Source organism: Oncorhynchus kisutch, linkage group LG18 (assembly GCF_002021735.2).
Source record: "Oncorhynchus kisutch isolate 150728-3 linkage group LG18, Okis_V2, whole genome shotgun sequence".
In the NCBI taxonomy this organism is placed as follows: domain Eukaryota; kingdom Metazoa; phylum Chordata; class Actinopteri; order Salmoniformes; family Salmonidae; genus Oncorhynchus; species Oncorhynchus kisutch.
Window position 1 is genome coordinate 20,028,966 of NC_034191.2, and position 24,200 is coordinate 20,053,165.

General features: G+C 45.2%; 1 protein-coding gene across 2 annotated transcripts in view; it reads right to left on the reverse strand.

The window, feature by feature from the left end:
- LOC109880507 (chloride channel protein 2) overlaps positions 1-24,200 on the reverse strand; it is a 197,224-nt gene that overhangs the window by 130,855 nt on the left and 42,169 nt on the right. For both annotated transcript variants that reach the window (XM_031795512.1, XM_031795513.1), the window contains exon 2: positions 9,285-9,438. In XM_031795512.1, coding sequence (XP_031651372.1) covers positions 9,285-9,438 — 154 coding nt within the window. The remainder of the gene's footprint in view (positions 1-9,284; positions 9,439-24,200) is intronic.

The following is a 24,200-nucleotide window of genomic DNA, read 5'->3' on the forward strand; positions in this document are numbered from 1 at the left end:
GTATGGGGGACTAGTCTAAGATCCCTCCCAATGTGTTCTCCAATCTCATAAAACCTTTTAGAAAAAGGCTGCGTGCCATTATCCTCACAAGGTGAGGTATTGAAAACAGGGGTGCCAATCATTTTGACCCTCTTTTTTTCAATAAAATTTTACTACTTGTTAAAAAAAATACATCTCAATTGTATTAGTATACAATAATATACATTTCCCTCTTTTCTCATACAACATAGCTCAGTATTTGTATGAATTATTTTAGCAAATATTTATCCAGGGGGTAAAAAAAATTTTTGGACCTGGCTGACACACACACACACACACACACCTCATCTTCTGCCTCTGAATTTCTATATCACAGAGCGGAGAAAAGACTCATGTGGTCCAAGTGGAAAACAGGAGACCGTAGAGAGAGTGAGAGAAAGAGTGGAATAAATGCAGGGAAAAGGCAGGTTGTGTTCTGGCTGATGAGAGGGGAGAGGAAACAGCCGTAGTCCATCTGGGGTTGGCATGGTGATGCAATGTGATGCAGGCGGTGCCACAACTGACAGCAGCCCAGCCATGTCATCTATTTGTTCCCATGACAACCCATTTGTCCATCTCCTGCCTGGGCCCATCAGCCTCTTCACTAGCCTGTCTATCCCAGAATGCCTGTCACCATACCACCCAGAGGAGAGGGACCAGAGAGGAAGAGAAAAAGAGGACAGACATAGAGAGTCGATGCAACAAAGGATGGTAAGAGGTGGACTGAGAAAGGGGAGGATGGATGATGACAGAGATGGAGAGAAGGAGGGCTGAGCAGCATGGTCGCCTGGTGCCAGCTATTATCCATGGTGACGTGTGGCGCCTTGCTGCGCTCCTACTGACTTCACACCTGTTGCAGGGAAAAACGTGTGTGTGCGCGTCTTCTTGGAACCAATTAAATAACATACTGACCCCCCCTGAGCACTGAGAGTGGAGCAGGTGGACAGCTGGGATCTATGAATATACCCAACACAGAGCCAAGAGCTGAGAGGCGGGCGAGAGAAGAGAGGGGGGCAGAGAGAGAAAGGGAGAGCGAGAAAGGGGAGCGAGAGGAGGGCAGAGAGAGTGCGTAGTGGGTAGCGAGCGAAGGGGGGGAGTGAGCGAGCGAAGGGGGGAGAGAGAAGGGCAGAGAGAAAAGGGGAGAGTGCGAGCTAGAGGGGAACAAGAGCCAGGGGGTGAGAGCGAAAGAGCCAGCGAGGAGAGAGAGAATGAGAGAGAGAGAACGCGAAGGGAGAGAGTGCGAGAGAGAGAGCGCGGGAAGGGAGAGAGTGCGAGAGAGAGAGAGCGCAGGGAGGAAGAGAGCGCGAGAAGGGGGGGAGAGAGCGTGAGAGCGGGGAGGGAGAGAGCGCGAGAAGGGGGGGAGAGAGCGTGAGAGCGGGGAGGGAGAGAGGGCGAGGCGGGGCGGAGAGAACGAGCGAGCGGGGGCGGAGAGAGCGGTGAGAGCGCGAGAGAGCGGAGAGAGCGCGAGCGAGCGGAGAGAGAGAGAGCGAGCGGAGAGAGAGAGAGCGAGCGAGCGGAGAGAGAGAGCGAGCGAGCGGAGAGAGAGAGCGAGCGAGCGAGCAGAGAGAGAGAGAGAGCGAGCGAACGGAGAGAGAGAGAGAGAGAGAGAGGGGAGAGAGAGAGAGAGAGAGAGAGGGGAGAGAGAGAGAGCGAGTGGAGAGAGCGAGCGGAGAGAGAGAGAGAGCGAGCGGAGAGAGAGAGGGCGAGCGGAGAGAGAGAGGGCGAGCGGAGAGAGAGAGAGAGAGGGCGAGCGGAGAGAGAGAGGGCGAGCGGAGAGAGAGAGAGAGGGCGAGCGGAGAGAGAGAGAGAGAGAGAGGGCGAGCGGAGAGAGAGAGAGAGGGCGAGCGGAGAGCGAGAGAGAGAGAGAGAGAGAGGGCGAGCGGAGAAGAGGGCGAGCGGAGAGAGAGAGAGGGCGAGCGGAGAGAGAGAGAGAGGCGAGCGGGGAGAGAGAGAGAGAGGCGAGCGGAGAGAGAGAGAGGGCGAGCGGAGAGAGAGAGAGAGGGCGAGCGGAGAGAGAGAGGGCGAGCGGAGAGAGAGAGAGAGAGCGGTGAGCGGGAGAGCGGAGAGAGAGGGCGAGCGGAGAGAGAGAGAGAGGGCGAGCAGAGAGAGAGGGGGCGACGGGGAGAGAGAGAGAGAGGAGGGCGAGCGGAGAGGGAGAGAGAGTGCGAGAGACGGAGAGAGAGAGAGAGAGAAGGGGGGGGCGAGCGGAGAGAGAGAGAGAGAGAGGGCGAGCGGATGAGAGAGAGAGAGAGAGGGCGAGCGGAGAGAGGAGAGAGGCGAGCGGACAGAGAGAGGGCGAGTGGAGAGAGAGAGCGAGCGAGCGGAGAGAGAGAGCGAGCGAGCGGAGAGAGAGAGCGAGCGATCGAGCGGAGAGAGAGAGCGAGCGAGCGGAGAGAGAGAGCGAGCGAGCGGAGAGGAGAGCGAGCGAGCGGAGAGAGAGAGCGAGCGAGCGGAGAGAGAGAGCGGAGCGAGCGGAGAGAGAGAGCGAGCGAGCGGAGAGAGGAGCGAGCGAGCGGAGAGAGAGAGCGAGCGGAGAGAGAAAGAGCGAGCGAGCGGAGAGAGAAAGAGCGAGCGAGCGGAGAGAGAAAGATGCGAGCGAAGCGGAGAGAAAGAGCGAGCGAGCGGAGAGGAGCGAGCGGAGAGAGAGAACGAGCAACGAGCGGAGAGAGAGAGCGAGCGAACAGCGGAGAGAGAGCGAGCGGGAGAGAGAGAGCGAGAGAGCGAGCGAGCGGAGAGAGCGAGCGGAGAGAGAGAGCGAGAGAGCGAGCGGAGAGAGAGCGAGCGGAGAGAGAGAGCGAGAGAGCGAGCGAAACGAGCGGAGAGAGAGCGAGCGGAGGAGAGAGCGAGAGAGCGAGCGGCGAGCGGAGAGGAGCGAGCGGAGAGCGAGAGCGAGAGAGCGAGCGGAGAGAGAGAGCGAGCGGAGAGAGAGAGAGAGAGAGGGCGAGCGGAGAGAGAGAGAGAGAGAGGGCGAGCGGGAGAGAGGAGAAAGAGAGGGCGAGCGGAGAGAGAGAGAGAGAGGCGAGCGGACAGAGAGAGGGGCGAGTGGAAGAGAGAGAGCGAGCGAGCGGAGAGAGAGAGCGAGCGAGCGGAGAGGAGAGCAAGCGAGCGGAGAGAGAGAGCGAGCGAGCGGAGAGAGAGAGCGAGCGAGCGGAGAGAGAGAGCGAGCGAGCGGAGAGAGAGAAGAGCGAGCGAGCGGAGAGAGAGAGCGACGAGCGGAGAGAGAGAGAACGGAGGAAAGGAGTGTCAGTGTAATTTCTCTGAAAAAACAGCTGCAGGTCGGCTTTGTGTGTGTGTCCTAGTACAATGTACCTTCTTGGGGACTCGACATCAATAGCTTTGAGTGACAGCAGGATTGAGTGACAGAACACTGAGGCCTGTCATTCGCACAACTGGGCTACAGACAGACAGCCCTGGGGTACCTGTGACCCCCCCACCTCCAAACCCCCACAGTATGAGACCCCACTGTTCCTCCTGGAAAAGCTGTGTGTGTGTGTGTGTGTGCGCGCGTGTGTGAAAGAGAGCATGAAAGTTTGACTCTGTGTGTGTTGTGACGGCTACTCCAGTGGACTCTTGTCACTGAATATTTCATGCCTGTTCTTATGACTGAGCTCTTAACAGAATTCATTACACAACAATCCACTGTTTCACACACACACCAAACTACATGACCAAAAGTAAATTTGACATACTGACTTGTTGGATGACGGTGCCACGTTGAATGCCACTGAGCTCTTCAGTAAGGCAATTCTACTACTAAATGTTTGTCTATGGAGATTGCATGACGGTGAGCTCGATTTTCTACACCTGTCAGCAACGGGTGTGGCTGAAATAGCCAAATCCCCTCAATTGAAAGGGTGTCTACATACTTTGTATATTTCGTGTAGCTGTGTAACCTCAGTCTGGAGTGGATGGAGGGCCTCCAATCATGTTTGATTACACCTTCAAAGTAACAGAATCAAAACTTTACATTAGCAAGACAAGACAGAATCAATTCATATTGACAAAAGAGAGGGAGATACCCAGAGAATTGTGCACGCGCTCCCATCCTGACTGTCACCAGCATTGCTGACCATAGATGATCCTAGCTAGCGTAACCAAACCTCTGTGGTTGAGTTTTCACCCCGTCTCCCTGGTAATGCAACACCACGGTAACATAGAACCAGTCTGTGTAATTCAGCCTCACTCTCCCTCTCTCCTGTACTCTCTCCATTTCTCTTTTTCAATCAAGGGTTCCAATCACCATCCTCCTGCTCTGTATTTCAGCCCCATCTTATGTCGTCCTATAGCTCAACTGTTCCCCCTGCTGGGATATCCATGCAAAAGCACCCATTCCACTTTGGTTATCATTTTCTATAGCGAGACTCACTTTGTGTGACAGAATGTACTTGTAAAATGAGCCATAGAAGTATAGAATAGAATATAATTATTATAGGTGTTCAGTGTGATCTGAAGAGATTATCCATTCTGCGTTCTGCTTACCAAACGTTCTCCTCTAGATAGTGTGTGTGTGTGTGTGTGTGTGTGTGTGTGTGTGTGTGTGTGTGTGTGTGTGTGTGTGTGTGTGTGTGTAATTGCCTATCTGTACAGAGCTGTTGCAAATACAGAGGCCCATAACCACAGCTCAAACTGAACACACACACCTCCCAAGAGTGTTAGGCTGGAAGTGTGATGAGGGGATAGAGATACTGCCACAACATCCAGCTTCATTTACCAAGAGGAAATCCATGAGCAACACATACAGTTGAAGTGGGAAATTGACATACACCTTAGCCAAATACATTTAAACTCAGTTGCACAATTCCTGACATTTAATCCTAGTACAAATTCCCTGTTTTAAGTCAGTTAGGATCACCACTTTATTTTAAGAATGTGAAATGTCAGAATAATAGTAGAGAGAATGATTTAGTTCAGCATTTCTTTCTTTCAACACATTTCCAGTGGGTCAGACGTTTACATTACAATCAATTAGTATTTGGTAGCATTGCCTTTAAATGGTTTAACTTGGATCAAATGGTTCAGGTAGCCTTCCACAAGACTCTCACAATAAGTTGAGTGAATTTTGGCCCATTCCTCCTGACAAAGCTGGTGTAACTGAGTCAGGTTTGTAGGATCCTTGCTCACACACGCTTCGTTCAGTTCTGCCAACACATTTTGTATAGGATTGTGAGGTCAGGGCTTTGTGATGGCCACTTCAATACTTTGACTCTGTTGTCCTTAAGCCATTTTACCACAACTTTGGAAGTATGCTTGGGGTCATTGTCCATTTGGAAGACCCATTTGTGATCAAGCTTCAACTTCAACATGTTGCTTCAATATATCCTCATGATGCCATCTATTTTGTGAAGTGCACCAGACTCTCCTGCAGCAAAGCACCCCTACAACATGATGCTGCCACCCCCTTACTTCACAGTTGGGATGGTGTTCTTCTGCTTGCAAGCCTCCCCCTTTTTCCTCCAAACATAACGATGGTCATTATGGCCAAACAGTTCTATTTTTGTTTCATCAGACCAGAGGACATTTATCCAAAAAGTACGATCTTTGTCCCCATGTGCAGTTGCAAACAGTAGTCTGGCTCTTTTACAGCGGTTTTAGAGAGGTGGCTTCTCCATTGCTGAGCGGCCTTTCAAGTTATGTCAATATAGGACTCATTTTACTGTGGATATAGATACTTTTGTACCGGTTTCCTCAAGCATCTTCACAAGGTCCTTTGCATCTGGGATTGATTTGCACTTTTCAAACAAAGGTATGTTAAATCTCTAGGAGACAGAACACGTCTCCTTCCAGAGCAGTATGACAGCTGCATGGTCCCATGGTGTTTATACTTGCGTACTATTGTTTGTATAGATGAACGTGGTAACTTCAGGCATTTGGAAAATGCTCCCAAGGATGAACCAGACTTGTGGAGGTCTACATTTTTTTTCTGAGGTCTTGGCTGATTTATTTGGCTTTTCCCATGATGTCAAGCAAAGAGGCACTGAGTTTGAAGGTAGGCCTTGAAATGCATCCACAGGTAGACCACCAGTTGACTCAAATGATGGCTTTAGAAGCTTCTGACAGGCTAATTGACATGACATCATTTTCTGGAATTTTCCAAGCTGTTTAAAGGCACAGTCAACTTAGTGTTTGTAAACTTCTGTCCGACTGGAATTGCGATACAGATAATTTCACTTAAAAGTCATTGTATGTAAACAACTGTTGGAAAAATGATTTGTGTCATGAAAAAAGTAGATGTCCTAACCGACTTGCCAAAACTATAGTTTGTGGAGTGGTTGAAAAACGAGTTTTAATGACTCCAACCTAAGTGCAAGTACACTTCCAACTTCTATTGTATACATCACATTCAGACCCTTAAATCAGTACTTTGCTGAAGCACCTTTGGCAGTGATTACAACCTCGAGTCTTCTTGGGTATGACGCTACAAGCTTGGAACACCTGTATTTGGGGAGTTTCTCCCATTCTTCTCTGCAGATTCTCTCAAGCTCCGTTAGGTTGGATGGGGAGCGTCGCTGCACAGCTATTTTCAGGTCTCCAGAGATGTTAGATTGGTTCAAGTCCGGGCTCTTGCTGGGCCACTGAAGGACTTTCAGAGACTTGTCCCGAAGCCACTTCTGCGTTGTCTTGGCTGTGTGCTTAGGGTCGCCGTCCTGTTGGAAGGTGAACCTTCGCCCCAGTCTGAGGTCCTGAGCGCTCTGGAGCGGTTTTTGATGAAGGATCTCTGTACTTTGCTCTGCTCATCTTTGCCTCGATCCTGACTCGTCTCCCAGTCCCTGCCGCTGAAAAACTTCCTCACAGCATGATGCTACCACTACCATGCTTTACCGTAGGGATAGTGCAAAGTTTCCTCCAGGCGTGACTCTTGGCATTCAGGCCAAAGAATTTAATGTTGGTTTTATCAGACCAGAGAATCTTGTTTATCATGGTTTGAGAGTCCGTTCAGTGCCTTTTGGCAAACTCCAAGTGGGCTGTCATGTGCCTTTTCCTGATGAGTGGATTCCGTCTGGCCACTACCATAAAGGCCTGATTGGTGGAGTGCTGCTGAGATGGTTGTCCTTCTGGAACGTTCTCCCATTTCCACAGAGGAACTCTGGAGCACTGTCAGAGTGACCATCGGGTTCTTGGTCACCTCCCTGACTAAGACCATTCTCTCTCGATGTCTCAGTTTGACCGGGAGGTCAGTTTTAGGAAGAGTCTAGGTGGTTCCAAACTCCTTCCATATAAGATTGATGGAGGCCACTGTGTTCTTGGGGACTTTCAATGCTGCAGACATCTTTCGGTACCCTTCCCCAGATCTGTGCCTCACACAATCCTGTCTCGGATCTCTAAAGACAATTCCTTCAACCTCATGGCTTGGTATTTGCTCTGACATACACTGTCAACTGTGGGACCTTATATAGACTGGTGTGTGCCTTTCCAAATCATGTCCAATCCATCCACCTGAAAGGTGTGGCATATCAAGAAGCTGATTAAACAGCATGATCATTACACAAGTGCACCTTGTGCTGGGCACAATAAAAGGCCACTCAAATGTGCAGGTTTTTCACACAATGCCTCAGATGTTTCAAGTTTTGAGGGAGCATGCAATTGGTATGGTGACACTAGGAATGTCCACCAGAGTTGTTGCCAGAGAATTTGATGTTAATTTCTCTTCCATAAATCATCTCCAAAAGTTGTTATAGAGAATTTGGCAGTACGTCCAACCGGCCTCAAAACCACAGACCACGTGAAACCACTTCAGCCCAGGACCTCGACATCCGGGATCATCGGAGACCAGCAACCCAGAGAGCTGATAAAACTGAGGAGTATTTCGGTCTGTAATAAAGCCCTTTTGTGTAGAAAAATAATTCTGATTGGCAGAGCCTGGCTCCCCAGTGTGGCCTATTCCCTCCCCAGTGTGGCCTATTCCCTCCCAGGCCCACCCATGGCTGCGCCCCTGCCCAGTCATGTGAAATCCATAGATTAGGGCCGAATGAATATATTTCAATTGACTGATTTCCTTATATGAACTGAATCTCTGTAAAATGGTTGAACGTTGCAATAGTATTTTTGTTCTATATAAAGTATTTACATTTTTGCAGACCCACGACAGTACCTCCGGTTGACTACCCCTGCTGCATTTAGACTGGTGTCGAGCCTTGTGTCCCAGTACAAATCGTGTCCCTGTACACTGTGGAGATGTTCCTTTCAGTCACACATTCATAATCACTATTATCAACATCAACAGTAAATGGAATGATGTGGCTTACACAACCTCACATGCAAACACACCACACACACCCATTCATAATCACTATTATCAACATCAACAGTAAATGGAATGATGTGGCTTACACAACCTCACATGCAAACACACCACACACACCCATTCATAATCACTATTATCAACATCAACAGTAAATGGAATGATGTGGCTTACACAACCTCACATGCAAACACGCCACACACACCCATTCATAATCACTATTATCAACATCAACAGTAAATGGAATGATGTGGCTTACACAACCTCACATGCAAACACACCACACACACCCATTCATAATCACTATTATCAACATCAACAGTAAATGGAATGATGTGGCTTACACAACCTCACATGCAAACACACCACACAAACCCATTCATAATCACTATTATCAACATCAACAGTAAATGGAATGATGTGGCTTACACAACCTCACATGCAAACACGCCACACACACCCATTCATAATCACTATTATCAACATCAACAGTAAATGGAATGATGTGGCTTACACAACCTCACATGCAAACACACCACACACACCCATTCATAATCACTATTATCAACATCAACAGTAAATGGAATGATGTGGCTTACACAACCTCACATGCAAACACACCACACACACACACATTCATAATCACTATTATCAACAGTAAATGGAATGATGTGGCTTACACAACCTCACATGCAAACACACCACACACACATTCTTCATAATCACTATTATCAACATCAACAGTAAATGGAATGATGTGGCTTACACAACCTCACATGCAAACACACCACACACACACACACACACACACACTGTACAAACACTCCAAAACTCTCACTCCCAAATCCCTCCTTCAATACAAACATAAACTAGAGTGTAACAATATAACTACATGGTATCTGGGAAAGTTGACTTGATGTGAGGCTTGTTTCACAGTAACAAAGCACAGTGTGACAGAGACACAGACACCTGGTCAGAGAATACAGTTACAGTCCAGCTGGAGTGGTCAGTATTGGTCAGTACTCACTGCGACACTTGGCACAGCGGCCCCTGTCGTACTCCAGAAGTTCCAGGGAGCGTGAGCGTTCTGTGACCGAGGGCCTCCAACCCCCCTCCTCCCTCAGACGAGCTGCCTCTTCTTTAGCATACGCCCCCAACTCCTGTGTGTAGCGACCATACATCTGGAAGAACACACAGACAGGGTTAAGGGAGAGCAGTACCAACTCCTGTGTGTAGCGACCATACATCTGGAAGAACACACAGACAGGGTTAAGGGAGAGCAGTACCAACTCCTGTGTGTAGCGACCATACATCTGGAAGAACACACAGACAGGGTTAAGGGAGAGCAGTACCAACTCCTGTGTGTAGCGACCATACATCTGGAAGAACACACAGACAGGGTTAAGGGAGAGCAGTACCAACTCCTGTGTGTAGCGACCATACATCTGGAAGAACACACAGACAGGGTTAAGGGAGAGCAGTACCAACTCCTGTGTGTAGCGACCATACATCTGGAAGAACACACAGAAAGGGTTAAGGGAGAGCAGTAGGTAACACACACAGGCGGCTGGTGACACCTTAATTCGGGAGGACAGCTCATAGTAATGGCTGAAAGGGAAGCGAACACATCAAATACATGGTTTCCATGTGGTTGATACCATTCCATTCACTCTATTCCAGCCATTATTATGAACAGTCCTCCCCTCAGCAGCCTCCTGTGTGACACAAACATATACAAAACATGCCATGTACTTAGAGCAAGGACTGGTTCTCACACTAGACAACCCTACCTACTACAACACTAGTTTACTTACACATACTGTAGAGGACATTTCTAGTTTTTCATTTATTTTTTATTTATTTTACCTTTATTTAACTAGGCAAGTCAGTTAAGAACAAATTCTTATTTTCAATGACGGCCTAGGAACAGTGGGTTAACTGCCTATTCAGGGGCAGAACGACAGATTTGTACCTTGTCAGCTCGGGGGTTTGAACTTGCAACCTTCCAACCTTCCTATTACTAGTCCAACGCTCTAACCACTAGGCTACACTGCCGCCCCTGAATGAATGGGTCCCAACGGCACATTGCAATGACAGTCTAAGTATGTAGATGGTCCATGTATAGGACTGTGTCGGCCAGAGCAACTGACCCTATCTACAGTGTATAGGACTGTATCAGCCAGAACAACTGACCCTATCTACAGTGTATAGGACTGTATCAGCCAGAACAACTGGCCGAAGGACAGATAGTAATGTATATATGAAAGTGGGAGGTTGGGGATTTTCACTCAGACAGAGTGTGTGCCAGCCAAGCTAGTTGTGCTGACTCTGGGTGTTATTACCCGACTGACAGGACCTTCTCCTAGGGTATGGGATAGATGTCAGGGGTCATCGGAGTCTGCCGCAAGGCTTCTGAAGCCAACGCCCTCACTCCTCACCTTTACACACTTACATATCCACAACACAAGTACAGGTCACGACATCAGTCACTTCACACACACAGACATTATCACAGACACGGTCATAGATGCACACATAAGAGGACCTTCAGTTTAATCTCATCTCCCATAAAAACATCCCTTATCCCACCCACACAGACACTCATTACACAAAGCAAGGGCATAAAAAATGTATCAGATTTATTTTCCTATTGTCCTGTGGTATACTTGGACCCCGCTTCTTGGCAGTAGGCTGGACGACCATTGATTTCTATTGGCATGACCCTCCAGACTGAAAAACAGACAGCGGTGGAAAAGTACTAAATTGTCATACTTGAGTGAGAGACACATTAACAGGAAATGACTCAAATAAAATGTACCCATTCAAATATTACTTGAGTAGTAGTCTAAAAGTACCTGGCTTTAAATGTATTTAAGTACAGTGGTAGACAAAGTAAAAGTAAATGCAATACATCAAATTCCCTATATTAAGCAAACCAGACGCCACGATTTTCGTATTATTTTTAATTACAGACAGACGGGGGCACATCAACACTGGTTGAAGCCGGTGTCTGATGATTTTAAATTAATCTTACCCAGTTGATTAACTCACCCACCCGCCCAAATCTCCAGAGAAATCTACCCTGATTGATCAAATCAAAATCAAATGTATTTGTCAAATACACATGTTTAGCAGATGTTAATGCGAGTGTAGCGAAATGCTTGTGCTTCTAGTTCCGACCATGCAGTAATATCTAACAAGTAATCTAACCTAAAAATTTCACAACAACTACCTTATACACACACGTGTAAAGGAATGAATAAGAATATGTACATATAAATACATGAATGAGCGATAGCCGAACAGCATAGGGAAGATGCAGTCAATGGTATAGAGTACAGTATATACATATGAAAAGAGTAATGTAGGGTATGTAAACATTATATAAAGTGGCATGTTTAAGTACCACCGCATATGTTCCATTGGTCGGATTACCAGAATATAGTTAATTTCCCCCCACCTTCTGATGTTCCCAGTATCTCTATGTTAACCAAGGGTTTTGCAAATGTAACATCAGTAGGGTAGAGAGAGGAAAAGGGGGGAAATGACTGTCATAAACCTAAACCCAGGCCAACATCATGACAGTAGGTAACATCTCCACCCCGTTGATCCTCAACACTGGGGCCCCACAAGGGTGCGTTCTCAGCCCTCTCCTGTACTCTCTGTTCACCCATGACTGTGTGGCCATGCACGCCTCCAACTCAATCATCAAGTTTACAGACGGCACTACAGCGGTAGGCTTGATTTCCAACAACGATGAGACGGCCTACGGGGAGGATGTGAGGGCCCTCAGAGTGTGGTGTCAGGAAAATAACCTCACACTCAATGTCAACAAAACAAAGGAGATGATTGTGGACTTCAGGAACCAGCAGAGTGAGCAGCCCCGTATTCACATTGACGTAACAGTAGTGGAGAAGGTGGAAAGTTTTAAGTTCCTCGGCATACACATCATTGACAAACTGAAATGGTCCACCCACACAGACAGCGTGGTATTCCTGATGTGGAACTGCCTGAACAGGCTGTTAGCCAGCCTGCCAGCATAGTGGAGTCTGCCATTAGCACAGTCAGTGTAGTCAGCTCAGCTATCACCATTGAGACCGTGTCTGTGCCTCGACCTAGGTTGGGCAAAACTAAACATGGCGGTGTTCGCCTTAGCAATCTCACTAGGATAAAGACCACCTCCATTCCTGTCATTACTGAAAGAGATCATGATACCTCACATCTCAAAATAGGGCTACTTAATGTTAGATCCCTTACTTCAAAGGCAATTATAGTCAATGAACTAATCACTGATCATAATCTTGATGTGATTGGCCTGACTGAAACATGGCTTAAGCCTGATGAATTTACTGTTTTAAATGAGGCCTCACCTCCTGGCTACACTAGTGACCATATCCCCCGTGCATCCCGCAAAGGCGGAGGTGTTGCTAACATTTACGATAGCAAATTTAAATTAACAAAAAAAAAAATGACATTTTCGTCTTTTGAGCTTCTAGTCATGAAATCTATGCAGCCTACTCAATCACTTTTTATAGCTACTGTTTACAGGCCTCCTGGGCCATATACAGCGTTTCTCACTGAGTTCCCTGAATTCCTATCGGACCTTGTAGTCATAGCAGATAATATTCTAATCTTTGGTGACTTTAATATTCACATGGAAAAGTCCACAGACCCACTCCAAAAGGCTTTCGGAGCCATCATCGACTCAGTGGGTTTTGTCCAACATGTCTCTGGACCCACTCACTGTCACAGTCATACGCTGGACCTAGTTTTGTCCCATGGAATAAATGTGGTGGATCGTAATGTTTTTCCTCATAATCCTGGACTAATCGGACCACCATTTTATTACGTTTGCAATTGCAACAAATAATCTGCCAAGACCCCAACCAAGGAACATAAAAAGTCGTGCTATAAATTCACAGACAACACAAAGATTCCTTGATGCCCTTCCAGACTCCCTCTGCCAACCCAACAAAAATCAGTTAACCACCTAACTGAGGATCTCAATTTAACCTTGCACAATACCCTAGATGCAGTTGCACCCCTAAAAACTAAAAAATGTCTCATAAGAAACTAGCCTCCTGGTACACAGAAAATACCCGAGCTCTGAAGCAAGCTTCCAGAAAATTGGAACGGAAATGGCGCCACACCAAACTGGAAGTCTTCCGACTAGCTTGGAAGGACGGTACCGTGCAGTACCGTAGAGCCCTTACTGCTGCTCGATCATCCTATTTTTCTAACTTAATTGAGGAAAATAAGAACAATCCGAAATTCCTTTTTAATACTGTCGCAAAGCTAACTAAAAAGCAGCATTCCCCAAGAGAGGATGACTTTCACTTTAGCAGTGATAAATTCATGAACTTCTTTGAGGAAAAGATTATGATCATTAGAAAGCAAATTACAGACTCCTCTTTAAACCTGCATCTTCCTCCAAAGCTCAGTTGTCCTGAGTCTGTACAACTCTGCCAGGACCTAGGATCAAGAGAGACGCTCAAGTGTTTTAGTATTATATCTCGACACAATGATGAAAATAATCATGGCCTCTAAACCTTCAAGCTGCATACTGGACCCTATTCCAACTAAACTACTGAAAGAGCTGCTTCCTGTGCTTGGCCCTCCTATGTTGAACATAATAAACGGCTCTCTATCCACTGGATGTGTACCAAACTCACTAAAAGTGGCAGTAATAAAGCCTCTCTTGAAAAAGCCAAACCTTGACCCAGAAAATATTTAAAAAACTATCGGCCTATATCGAATCTTCCATTCCTCTCAAAACTTTTAGAGAAGGCTGTTGCGCAGCAACTCACTGCCTTCCTGAAGACAAACAATGTATACGAAATGCTTCAGTCTGGTTTTAGACCCCATCATAGCACTGAGACGGCACTTGTGAAGGTGGTAAATGACATTTTAAATGGCATCGGACCGAGGCTCTGCATCTGTCCTCGTGCTCCTAGACCTTAGTGCTGCTTTTGATACCATCGATCACCACATTCTTTTGGAGAGATTGGAAACCCAAATTGGTGTACACGGACATGTTCTGGCCTGGTTTAGATCTTATCTGTCGGAAAGATATCAGTTTGTCTCTGTGAATGGTTTGTCCTCTGACAAATCAACTGTAAATTTCGGTGTTCCTCAAGGTTCCGTTTTAGGACCACTATTGTTTTCACTATATATTTTACCTCTTGGGGATGTTATTCGAAAACATAATGTAAACTTTCACTGCTATGCGGATGACACACAGCTGTACATTTCAATGAAACATGGTGAAGCCCCAAAATTGCCCTCGCTAGAAGCATGTGTTTCAGACATAAGGAAGTGGATGGCTGCAAACTTTCTACTATTAAACTCAGACAAAACAGAGATGCTTGTTCTAGGTCCCAAGAAACAAAGAGATCTTCTGTTGAATCTGACAATTAATCTTAATGGTTGTACAGTCGTCTCAAATAAAACTGAAGGACCTCGGCGTTACTCTGGACCCTGATCTCTCTTTTGAAGAACATATCAAGACCATTTCGAGGACAGCTTTTTTCCATCTACGTAACATTGCAAAAATCTGAAACTTTCTGTCCAAAAATGATGCAGAAAAATTAATCCATGCTTTTGTCACTTCTAGGTTAGACTACTGCAATGCTCTATTTTCCGGCTACCCGGATAAAGCACTAAATAAACTTCAGTTAGTGCTAAATACGGCTGCTAGAATCCTGACTAGAACCAAAAAATGTGATCATATTACTCCAGTGCTAGCCTCTCTACACTGGCTTCCTGTCAAAGCAAGGGCTGATTTCAAGGTTTTACTGCTAACCTACAAAGCATTACATGGGCTTGCTCCTACCTATCTCTCTGATTTGGTCCTGCCGTACATACCTACACGTACGCTACGGTCACAAGACGCAGGCCTCCTAATTGTCCCTAGAATTTCTAAGCAAACAGCTGGAGGCAGGGCTTTCTCCTATAGAGCTCCATTTTTATGGAACGGTCTGCCTACCCATGTCAGAGACGCAAACTCGGTCTCAACCTTTAAGTCTTTACTGAAGACTCATCTCTTCAGTGGGTCATATGATTGAGTGTAGTCTGGCCCAGGAGTGGGAAGGTGAACGGAAAGGCTCTGGAGCAACGAACCGCCCTTGCTGTCTCTGCCTGGCCGGTTCCCCTCTTTCCACTGGGATTCTCTGCCTCTAACCCTATTACAGGGGCTGAGTCACTGGCTTGCTGGGGCTCTCTCATGCCGTCCCTGGAGGGGGTGCGTCACCTGAGTGGGTTGATTCACTGTTGTGGTCATCATGTCTGGGTTGGCGCCCCCCCCCCTTGGGTTGTGCCGTGGCGGAGATCTTTGTGGGCTATACTCAGCCTTGTCTCAGGATGGTAAGTTGGTGGTTGAAGATATCCCTCTAGTGGTGTGGGGGCTGTGCTTTGGCAAAGTGGGTGGGGTTATATCCTTCCTGTTTGGCCCTGTCCGGGGGTGTCTATCGGATGGGGCCACAGTGTCTCCTGACCCCTCCTGTCTCAGCCTCCAGTATTTATGCTGCAGTAGTTTATGTGTCGGGGGGCTGGGATCAGTTTGTTATATCTGGAGTACTTCTCCTGTCCTATTCGGTGTCCTGTGTGAATCTAAGTGTGCGTTCTCTAATTCTCTCCTTCTCTCTTTCTTTCGCTCTCTCGGAGGACCTGAGCCCTAGGACCATGCCCCAGGACTACCTGACATGATGACTCCTTGCTGTCCCCAGTCCACCTGGCCATGCTGCTGTTCCAGTTTCAACTGACCTGAGCCCTAGGACCATGCCCCAGGACTACCTGACATGATGACTCCTTGCTGTCCCCAGTCCACCTGGCCATGCTGCTGCTCCAGTTTCAACTTCCACCTGACTGTGCTGCTGCTCCAGTTTCAACTGTTCTGCCTTATTATTATTCGACCATGCTGGTCATTTATGAACATTTGAACATCTTGGCCATGTTCTGTTATAATCTCCACCCGGCACAGCCAGAAGAGGACTGGCCACCCCACATAGCCTGGTTCCTCTCTAGGTTTCTTCCTAGGTATTGGCCTTTCTAGGGAGTTTTTCCTAGCCACCGTGCTTCTACACCTGCATTGCTTGCTGTTTGGGGTTTTAGGCTGGGTTTCTGTACAGCACTTTGAGATATCAGCTGATGTACGAAGGGCTATATAAATAAATTTGATTTGATTTGATTTGAATGCTTTCATTATCTTTTTTTTCCAAATAGTAAACAAACATGCCCCATTCCACAGGTTCAGAGTTAACAATGGATTATCTCACTTTTTTTCTCAGCTGTCTTGTATTATTCACAAACGTAAAATGCGCAACTTCCCTTTTATGCCGATACTGTTATTTATTGTTGTGCATCATCTCTCACTGAAGCTTTCCAGAACTTACAAACTGCTTATTATACTGTTCAACATACCTTGTGTCAATTGAAGCTTTTCCTCAAAGACCTCATCCTATCACAACCTGTCAGGGCAATGAGATGGAGACTGTAACCTCATACGGTGGGGCAAAAAAGTATTTAGTCAGCCACCAATTGTGCAAGTTATCCCACTTAAAAAGACGAGGCCTGTAATTTTCATCATAGGTACACTTCAACTATGACAGACAAAATGAGAAAAAAAATCCAGAAAACCACATGAATTTATTTGCAAATTATGGTGGAAAATAAGTATTTGGTCACCTACAAACAAGCAAGATTTCTGGCTCTCACAGACCTCTAACTTCTTCTTTAAGAGGCTCCTCTGTCCTCCACTCATTACCTGTATTAATGGCACCTGTTTGAACTTGTTATCAGTATAAAAGACACCTGTCCACAACCGCAAACAGTCAAACTCTAAACTCCATTATGGCCAAGACCAAAGAGCTGTCAAAGGACACCAGAAACAAAATTGTAGACCTGCACCAGGCTGGGAAGACTGAATCTGCAATAGGTAAGCAGCTTGGTTTGAAGAAATCAACTGTGGGAGCAATTATTAGGAAATGGAAGGCATACAAGACCACTGATAATCTCCCTCGATCTGGGGCTCCACGCAAGATTTCACCCCGTGGGGTCAAAATGATCACAAGAACAGTGAGCAAAAATCCCAAAACCACACGGGGGGACCTAGTGAATGACCTGCAGAGAGCTGGGACCAAAGTAACAAAGCCTACCATCAGTAACACACTACGCCGCCAGGGACTCAAATCCTGCAGTGCAGACGTGTCAGTACATGTCCAGGCCCGTCTGAAGTTTGATAGAGAGCATTTGGAGCAAAGTAAACGGCCCGCTCCTCAGTCTCAGTTGCTAATATATGCATATTATTAGTAGTATTGGATAGAAAACACCAAAGTTTCTAAAAATGTGTGAATGATGTGTGTGAGTATAACAGAACTCATATGGCAGGCAAAATCCTGAGGAGAAATCAAAACAGGAAGTGAGAAATCTGAGCTTGGTATGTATTCACCACAGTTCCCATTGAAATCCCCTTGAGATATTAATGATGTTGCACTTCCTAGGGCTTCCCCTAGATGTCAACCGTCTATAGAAATTTGAATGAGACTTCTACTGTGTTGTGGGACTGAATGTATCAGGTGACTGGCAGTCAGCCATTTTCTGATCACCCGCATTCCTCATGGTATCCACTTGCATTCCATTGCTCATCAAGACACAAAGGAATACTCAGATTGGAACTTTATTGAAGCTATATGTTAAAAACATCCTAATGATTGATTCTGTACATAGTTTGAAATGTTTCTTCGACCTGTAATGTAACTTTGAAGTTTTTGTCCGACGTAACACTGACCAGAATGAGCGTTTGGATACATATACCAAATGCGCTAACAAAAGGAGGTATTTGGACATAAATAACGTACATTATCGAACAAAACAAACATTTATTGTGGACCTGGGATTCCGAGTGCTTTCTCAGGTTTTTTGTTCTACTATTGTCATGTGTTGCTGGCATGCTGTGTTGTCGTCTTAGGGCTCTCTTTATGTAGTGCTGTCTCTTGTCGTGATGTGTGTTTTGTCCTATATTTTACATGTTTAATCCCAGTCCCCATAGGAGGCCTTTTGGTAGGCCATCATTGTACATAATAATTTGTTCTTTACTAACTTGCCTAGTTAAATAATGGTTAAATTAAAAATACATTTTAAAAAGTTTACTGGTTCTAACAGCAGACCTATAAGCTCTTAGCAAACTTTTGGGAAACAAATGTGATTGACCAAATACAATGATATTTCTATGTAAACAAATGAACAGATGTTCAGCATACATATAGAGAAGGGCACTCAACATGTACTGCACTGACACAAATTACTGATGATTGGTTGAAAGAAATTGATAAGATTGTGGGAGCTGTACTGTTAGAATTCAGTGCAGTGCAGATTTTTGAAATTATTGACCATAACCTGTTGTTTAAAAAAAACTTGTGTTATGGATTTTCAACCTCAGCTCTGAATACACAATATGGCAATCTAAAATAACTCAAAGGGTTCTCTTTAATGAAAGCTTCTCTAATGTCAAATGTAAAGTGTGGCGTACCACAAGGCAACTCTCTAGGCACTCTGCTCTTCTCTATTTTTACCAATGACCTGCCACTGGCATTAAACAAAGCCTGTGTTTCCATGTATGCTGATGATTCAACCATATACGCATCAGCAACTACAGGTAATGAAGTCACTGAAACCTTTAACAAGTAGTTGCAGTCAATTTTGGAATGTGTGGCCAGTAATAAACTGGTCCTGATCATCTCTAAAACTAAGAGCATTGTATTTGGAACAAATCATTCCCTGAGTTCTAGACCTCAGCTGAATCTGGTAATGAATGATGTGGCTGTTGAACACGTTGAGACTAATTTACTTGGCGTTACCTTAGATTGTAAACTGTCATGGTCAAAACATATAGATTCAATGGTTGTAAAGATGGGGAGAAGTCTGTCCATAATAGATGCTCTGCTTTTTTGACACCACACAAAGCAAGTTCTGCAGAATAGAGTTTGGTCTTATCTTGATTATTGTCCAGTCATATGGTCAAGTGCTGCAAGGAAAGACCTAGTTAAGCTTCAGATGGCCCGATCAGAGGGCTGATATAAATAAACCTAGCAAAAAAAGAAATGCCCTCTCACTGTCAACTGCATTTATTTTCAGCAAACTTAACATGTGTAAATATTTGCATGAACATAAGATTCATCAACTGAGACATAAACTGAATAAGTTCCACAGACATGTGACTAACAGAAATGGAATAATATGTCCCTGAACAAAGGAGGGGAACAAAATCAAAAGTGACAGTCAGTAACTGGTGCAGCTACCAGCTGCATTGAGTACTGCATTGCAATTTAAAGGAAATGCTACTAAATACTAATTGAGTGTATGTAATCTTCTGACCCACTGGGAATGTGATGAAAGAAATAAAAGCTGAAATAAATCCCTCAACTATTATTCTGGCATTTCACATTCTTACAATAAAGTGGTGATCCTAACTGCCCTAAAACAAGGAATTTTTTATGTCAGGAATTGTGAAAAACAGTTTAAATGTATTTGGCAAAGGTGTATGTAAACTTCTGACTTCAACTGTGTGTGTGTGTGTGTGTGTGTGTGTGTGTGTGTGTGTGTATATAAATAAATGCGAGGAAGAGCGGGAGACAGAAAGAGAAAGAGCGAGTGTGTATCCTAGAAAGAATCAGTGCGTGTGTTCGTGTGAGTAATAGTGAAAACAGAGATTCTGTCGTGCCAGAGTTAGGCGTCTTAGGCCGCGCTCAAGTGGAGTGTGTGTGACAGTAACACACAGTGTCAGAATAAACCACCTTATCTCCCTCTACCAAGAATATGACTTTCGCGAAGCGGATCCTGTGTTTTGCCTTTCACCCAGGACAACGGAATGGATCCCAGCCGGCGACCAAAAAAAACGACTTCGTAAAAGGGGGAAACGAAGCGGTCTTCTGGTCAGACTCCGGAGACGGGCACAGCCGACGTGAGGAAAACCCTCGCAAGGCTGCAGGCCCAGACGGCATCCCCAGCCGCGCCCTCAGAGCATGCGCAGACCAGCCGGCTGGTGTGTTTACGGACATATTCAATCAATCCCTATCCCAGTCTGTTGTTCCCACATGCTTCAAGAGGGCCACCATTGTTCCTGTTCCCAAGAAAGCTAAGGTAACTGAGCTAAACGACTACCGCCCCGTAGCACTCACTTCCGTCATCATGAAGTGCTTTGAGAGACTAGTCAAGGACCATATCACCTCCACCCTACCTGACACCCTAGACCCACTCCAATTTGCCTACCGCCCAAATAGGTCCACAGACGATGCAATCTCAACCACACTGCACACTGCCCTAACCCATCTGGACAAGAGGAATACCTATGTGAGAATGCTGTTCATCGACTACAGCTCAGCATTTAACACCATAGTACCCTCCAAACTCGTCATCAAGCTCGAGACCCTGGGTCTCGACCCCGCCCTGTGCAACTGGGTACTGGACTTCCTGACGGGCCGCCCCCAGGTGGTGAGGGTAGGCAACAACATCTCCACCCCGCTGATGCTCAACACTGGGGCCCCACAAGGGTGCGTTCTGAGCCCTCTCCTGTACTCCCTGTTCACCCACGACTGCGTGGCCACGCACGCCTCCAACTCAATCATCAAGTTTGCGGACGACACAACAGTGGTAGGCTTGATTACCAACAGCGACGAGACGGCCTACAGGGACGAGGTGAGGGCCCTCGGAGTGTGGTGTTAGGAAAATAACCTCACACTCAACGTCAACAAAACTAAGGAGAGGATTGTGGACTTTAGGAAACAGCAGAGGGAACACCCCCCTATCCACATCGATGGAACAGTAGTGGAGAGGGTAGTAAGTTTTAAGTTCCTCGGCGTACACATCACAGACAAACTGAATTGGTCCACCCACACAGACAGCATCGTGAAGAAGGCGCAGTAGCGCCTCTTCAACCTCAGGAGGCTGAAGAAATTCGGCTGGTCACCAAAAGCACTCACAAAATTTTAGATGCACAATCGAGAGCATCCTGTCGGGCTGTATCACCGCCTGGTATGGCAACTGCTCTGCCCACAACCGTAAGGCTCTCCAGACAGTAGTGAGGTCTGCACAACGCATCACCGGGGGCAAACTACCTGCCCTCCAGGACACCTACACCACCCGATGTCACAGGAAGGCCATAAAGATCATCAAGGACAACAACCACCCGAGCCACTGCCTGTTCACCCCGCTATCATCCAGAAGGCGAGGTCAGTACAGGTGCATCAAAGCTGGGACCGAGAGACTGAAAAACAGCTTCGATCTCAAGGCCATCAGACTGTTAAACAGCCACCACTAACATTGAGTGGCTGCTGCCAACACATTGACTCAACTCCAGCCACTTTAATAATGGGAATTGATGGGAAATCATGTAAAATATATCACTAGCCACTTTAAACAATGCTACTTAATATAATGTTTACATACCCTACATTATTCATCTCATATGTATACGTATATACTGTACTCTATATCATCTACTGCATCTTTATGTAATACATGTATCACTAGCCACTTTAATAACTATGCCACTTTGTTTACATACTCATCTCATATGTATATACTGTACTCAATACCATCTACTGTATCTTGCCTATGCCGCTCTGTACGATCACTCATTCATATATCTTTATGTGCATATTCTTTATCCCCTTACACTTGTGTCTAGAAGGTAGTAGTTTTGGAATTGTTAGCTAGATTACTTGTTGGTTATTACTGCAATGTCGGAACTAGAAGCACAAGCATTTCGCTACCCTCGCATTGACATCTGCTAACCATGTGTATGTGACAAATAAAATTTGATTTGATTTCTCTACAGCTAAGGTCACAGAGCAGACCTTTCTGTGTGTATATACACTGCTCAAAAAATAAAGGGAACACTAAAATAACACATCCTAGATCTGAATGAATGAAATATTCTTATTAAATACTTTTTTCTTTACATAGTTGAATGTGCTGACAACAATGGAAATCAAATGTATCAACCCATGGAGGTCTGGATTTGGAGTCACACTCAAAATTAAAGTGGAAAACTGGCTGATCCAACTTTGATGTAATGTCCTTAAAACAAGTCAAAATGAGGCTCAGTAGTGTGTGTGGCCTCCACGTGCCTGTATGACCTCCCTACAACACCTGGGCATGCTCCTGATGAGGTGGCGGACGGTCTCCTGAGGGATCTCCTCCCAGACCTGGACTAAAGCATCCGCCAACTCCTGGACAGTCTGTGTTGCAACGTGGCATTGGTGGATGGAGCGAGACATGATGTCCCAGATGTGCTCAATTGGAATCAGGTCTGGGGAACGGGCGGGCCAGTCCATAACATCAATGCCTTCCTCTTGCAGGAACTGCTGACACACTCTAGCCATATGAGGTCTAGCCATTGTCTTGCATTAGGAGGAACCCAGGGCCAACCGCACCAGCATATGGTCTCACAAGGGGTCTGAGGATCTCATCTCTGTACCTAATGGCAGTCAGGCTACCTCTGGCGAGCACATGGAGGGTTGTGCGGCCCCCCAAAGAAATGCCACCCCACACCATGACTGACCCACCGCCAAACAGGTAATTCTGGAGGATGTTGCAGGCAGCAGAATGTTCTCCACGGCGTCTCCAGACTCTGTCACATGTGCTCAGTGTGAACCTGCTTTCATCTGTGAAGAGCACAGGGCACCCGTGGCGAATTTGCCAATCTTGGTGTTCTCTGGCAAATGCCAAAACGTCCTGCACGGTGGTGGGCTGTAAGCACAACCCCCACCTGTGGACGTCGGGCCCTCATACCACCCTCATGGAGTCTGTTTCTGACCGTTTGAGGTCATTTTGCAGGGCTCTGGCAGTGCTCCTCCTGCTCCTCCTTGCACAAAGGCAGAGGTAGCGGTTCTACTGCTGGGTTGTTGCCCTCCTACGGCTTCCTCCACATCTCCTGATGTACTGGCCTGTCTCCTGGTAGCGCCTCCATGCTCTGGACACTACGCTGACAGACACAGCAAACCTTCTTGCCACAGCTTGCATTGATGTTCCATCCTGGATGAGCTGCACTACCTGAGCCACTTGTGTGGGTTGTAGACTCCGTTTCATGCTACCACTAGTGAAAGCCCCGCCAGCATTCAAAAGTGACCAAAACATCAGCCAGGAAGCATAGGAACTGAGAAGTGGTCTGTGGTCACCACCTGCAGAACCACTCCTTTATTGGGGGTGTCTTGCTAATTGCCTATAATTTCCACCTGTTGTCTATTCCATTTGCACAACAGCATGTGAAATATATTGTCAATCAGTGCTGCTTCCTAAGTGGACAGTTTGATTTCACAGAAGTGTGATTGACTTGGAGTTACATTGTGTTGTTTAAGTGTTCCCTTTATTTTTTTGAGCAGTATATATATATATATAAATAATATATATAAATATATAATATATATAAATATATAATATATATAAATATATAATATATATAAATATATAATATATATAAATATATAATATATATAATATATATAATATATATAATATATATAAATATAAATATAAATATATAATATATATATAAATATATAATATATATATAAATATATAATATATATATAAATATATAATATATATATAAATATATAATATATATAAATATATAATATATATATAAAATATATATAAATATATATATAAAATATATATAAATATATATAAATATATATAAAATAAATATATAATATATATATATATATAAAATAAATATATAATATATATATATATTAAATAAATAATATATATATAAATATATAATATATAAATAATATATAAATAATATATATATAAATAATATATATATAAATATATAATAAAAATATATATAATATATATATATATAAAATATATATAAATATATAATATATATATATAAAATAAATATATAATATATATATATATATATAAAATAAATATA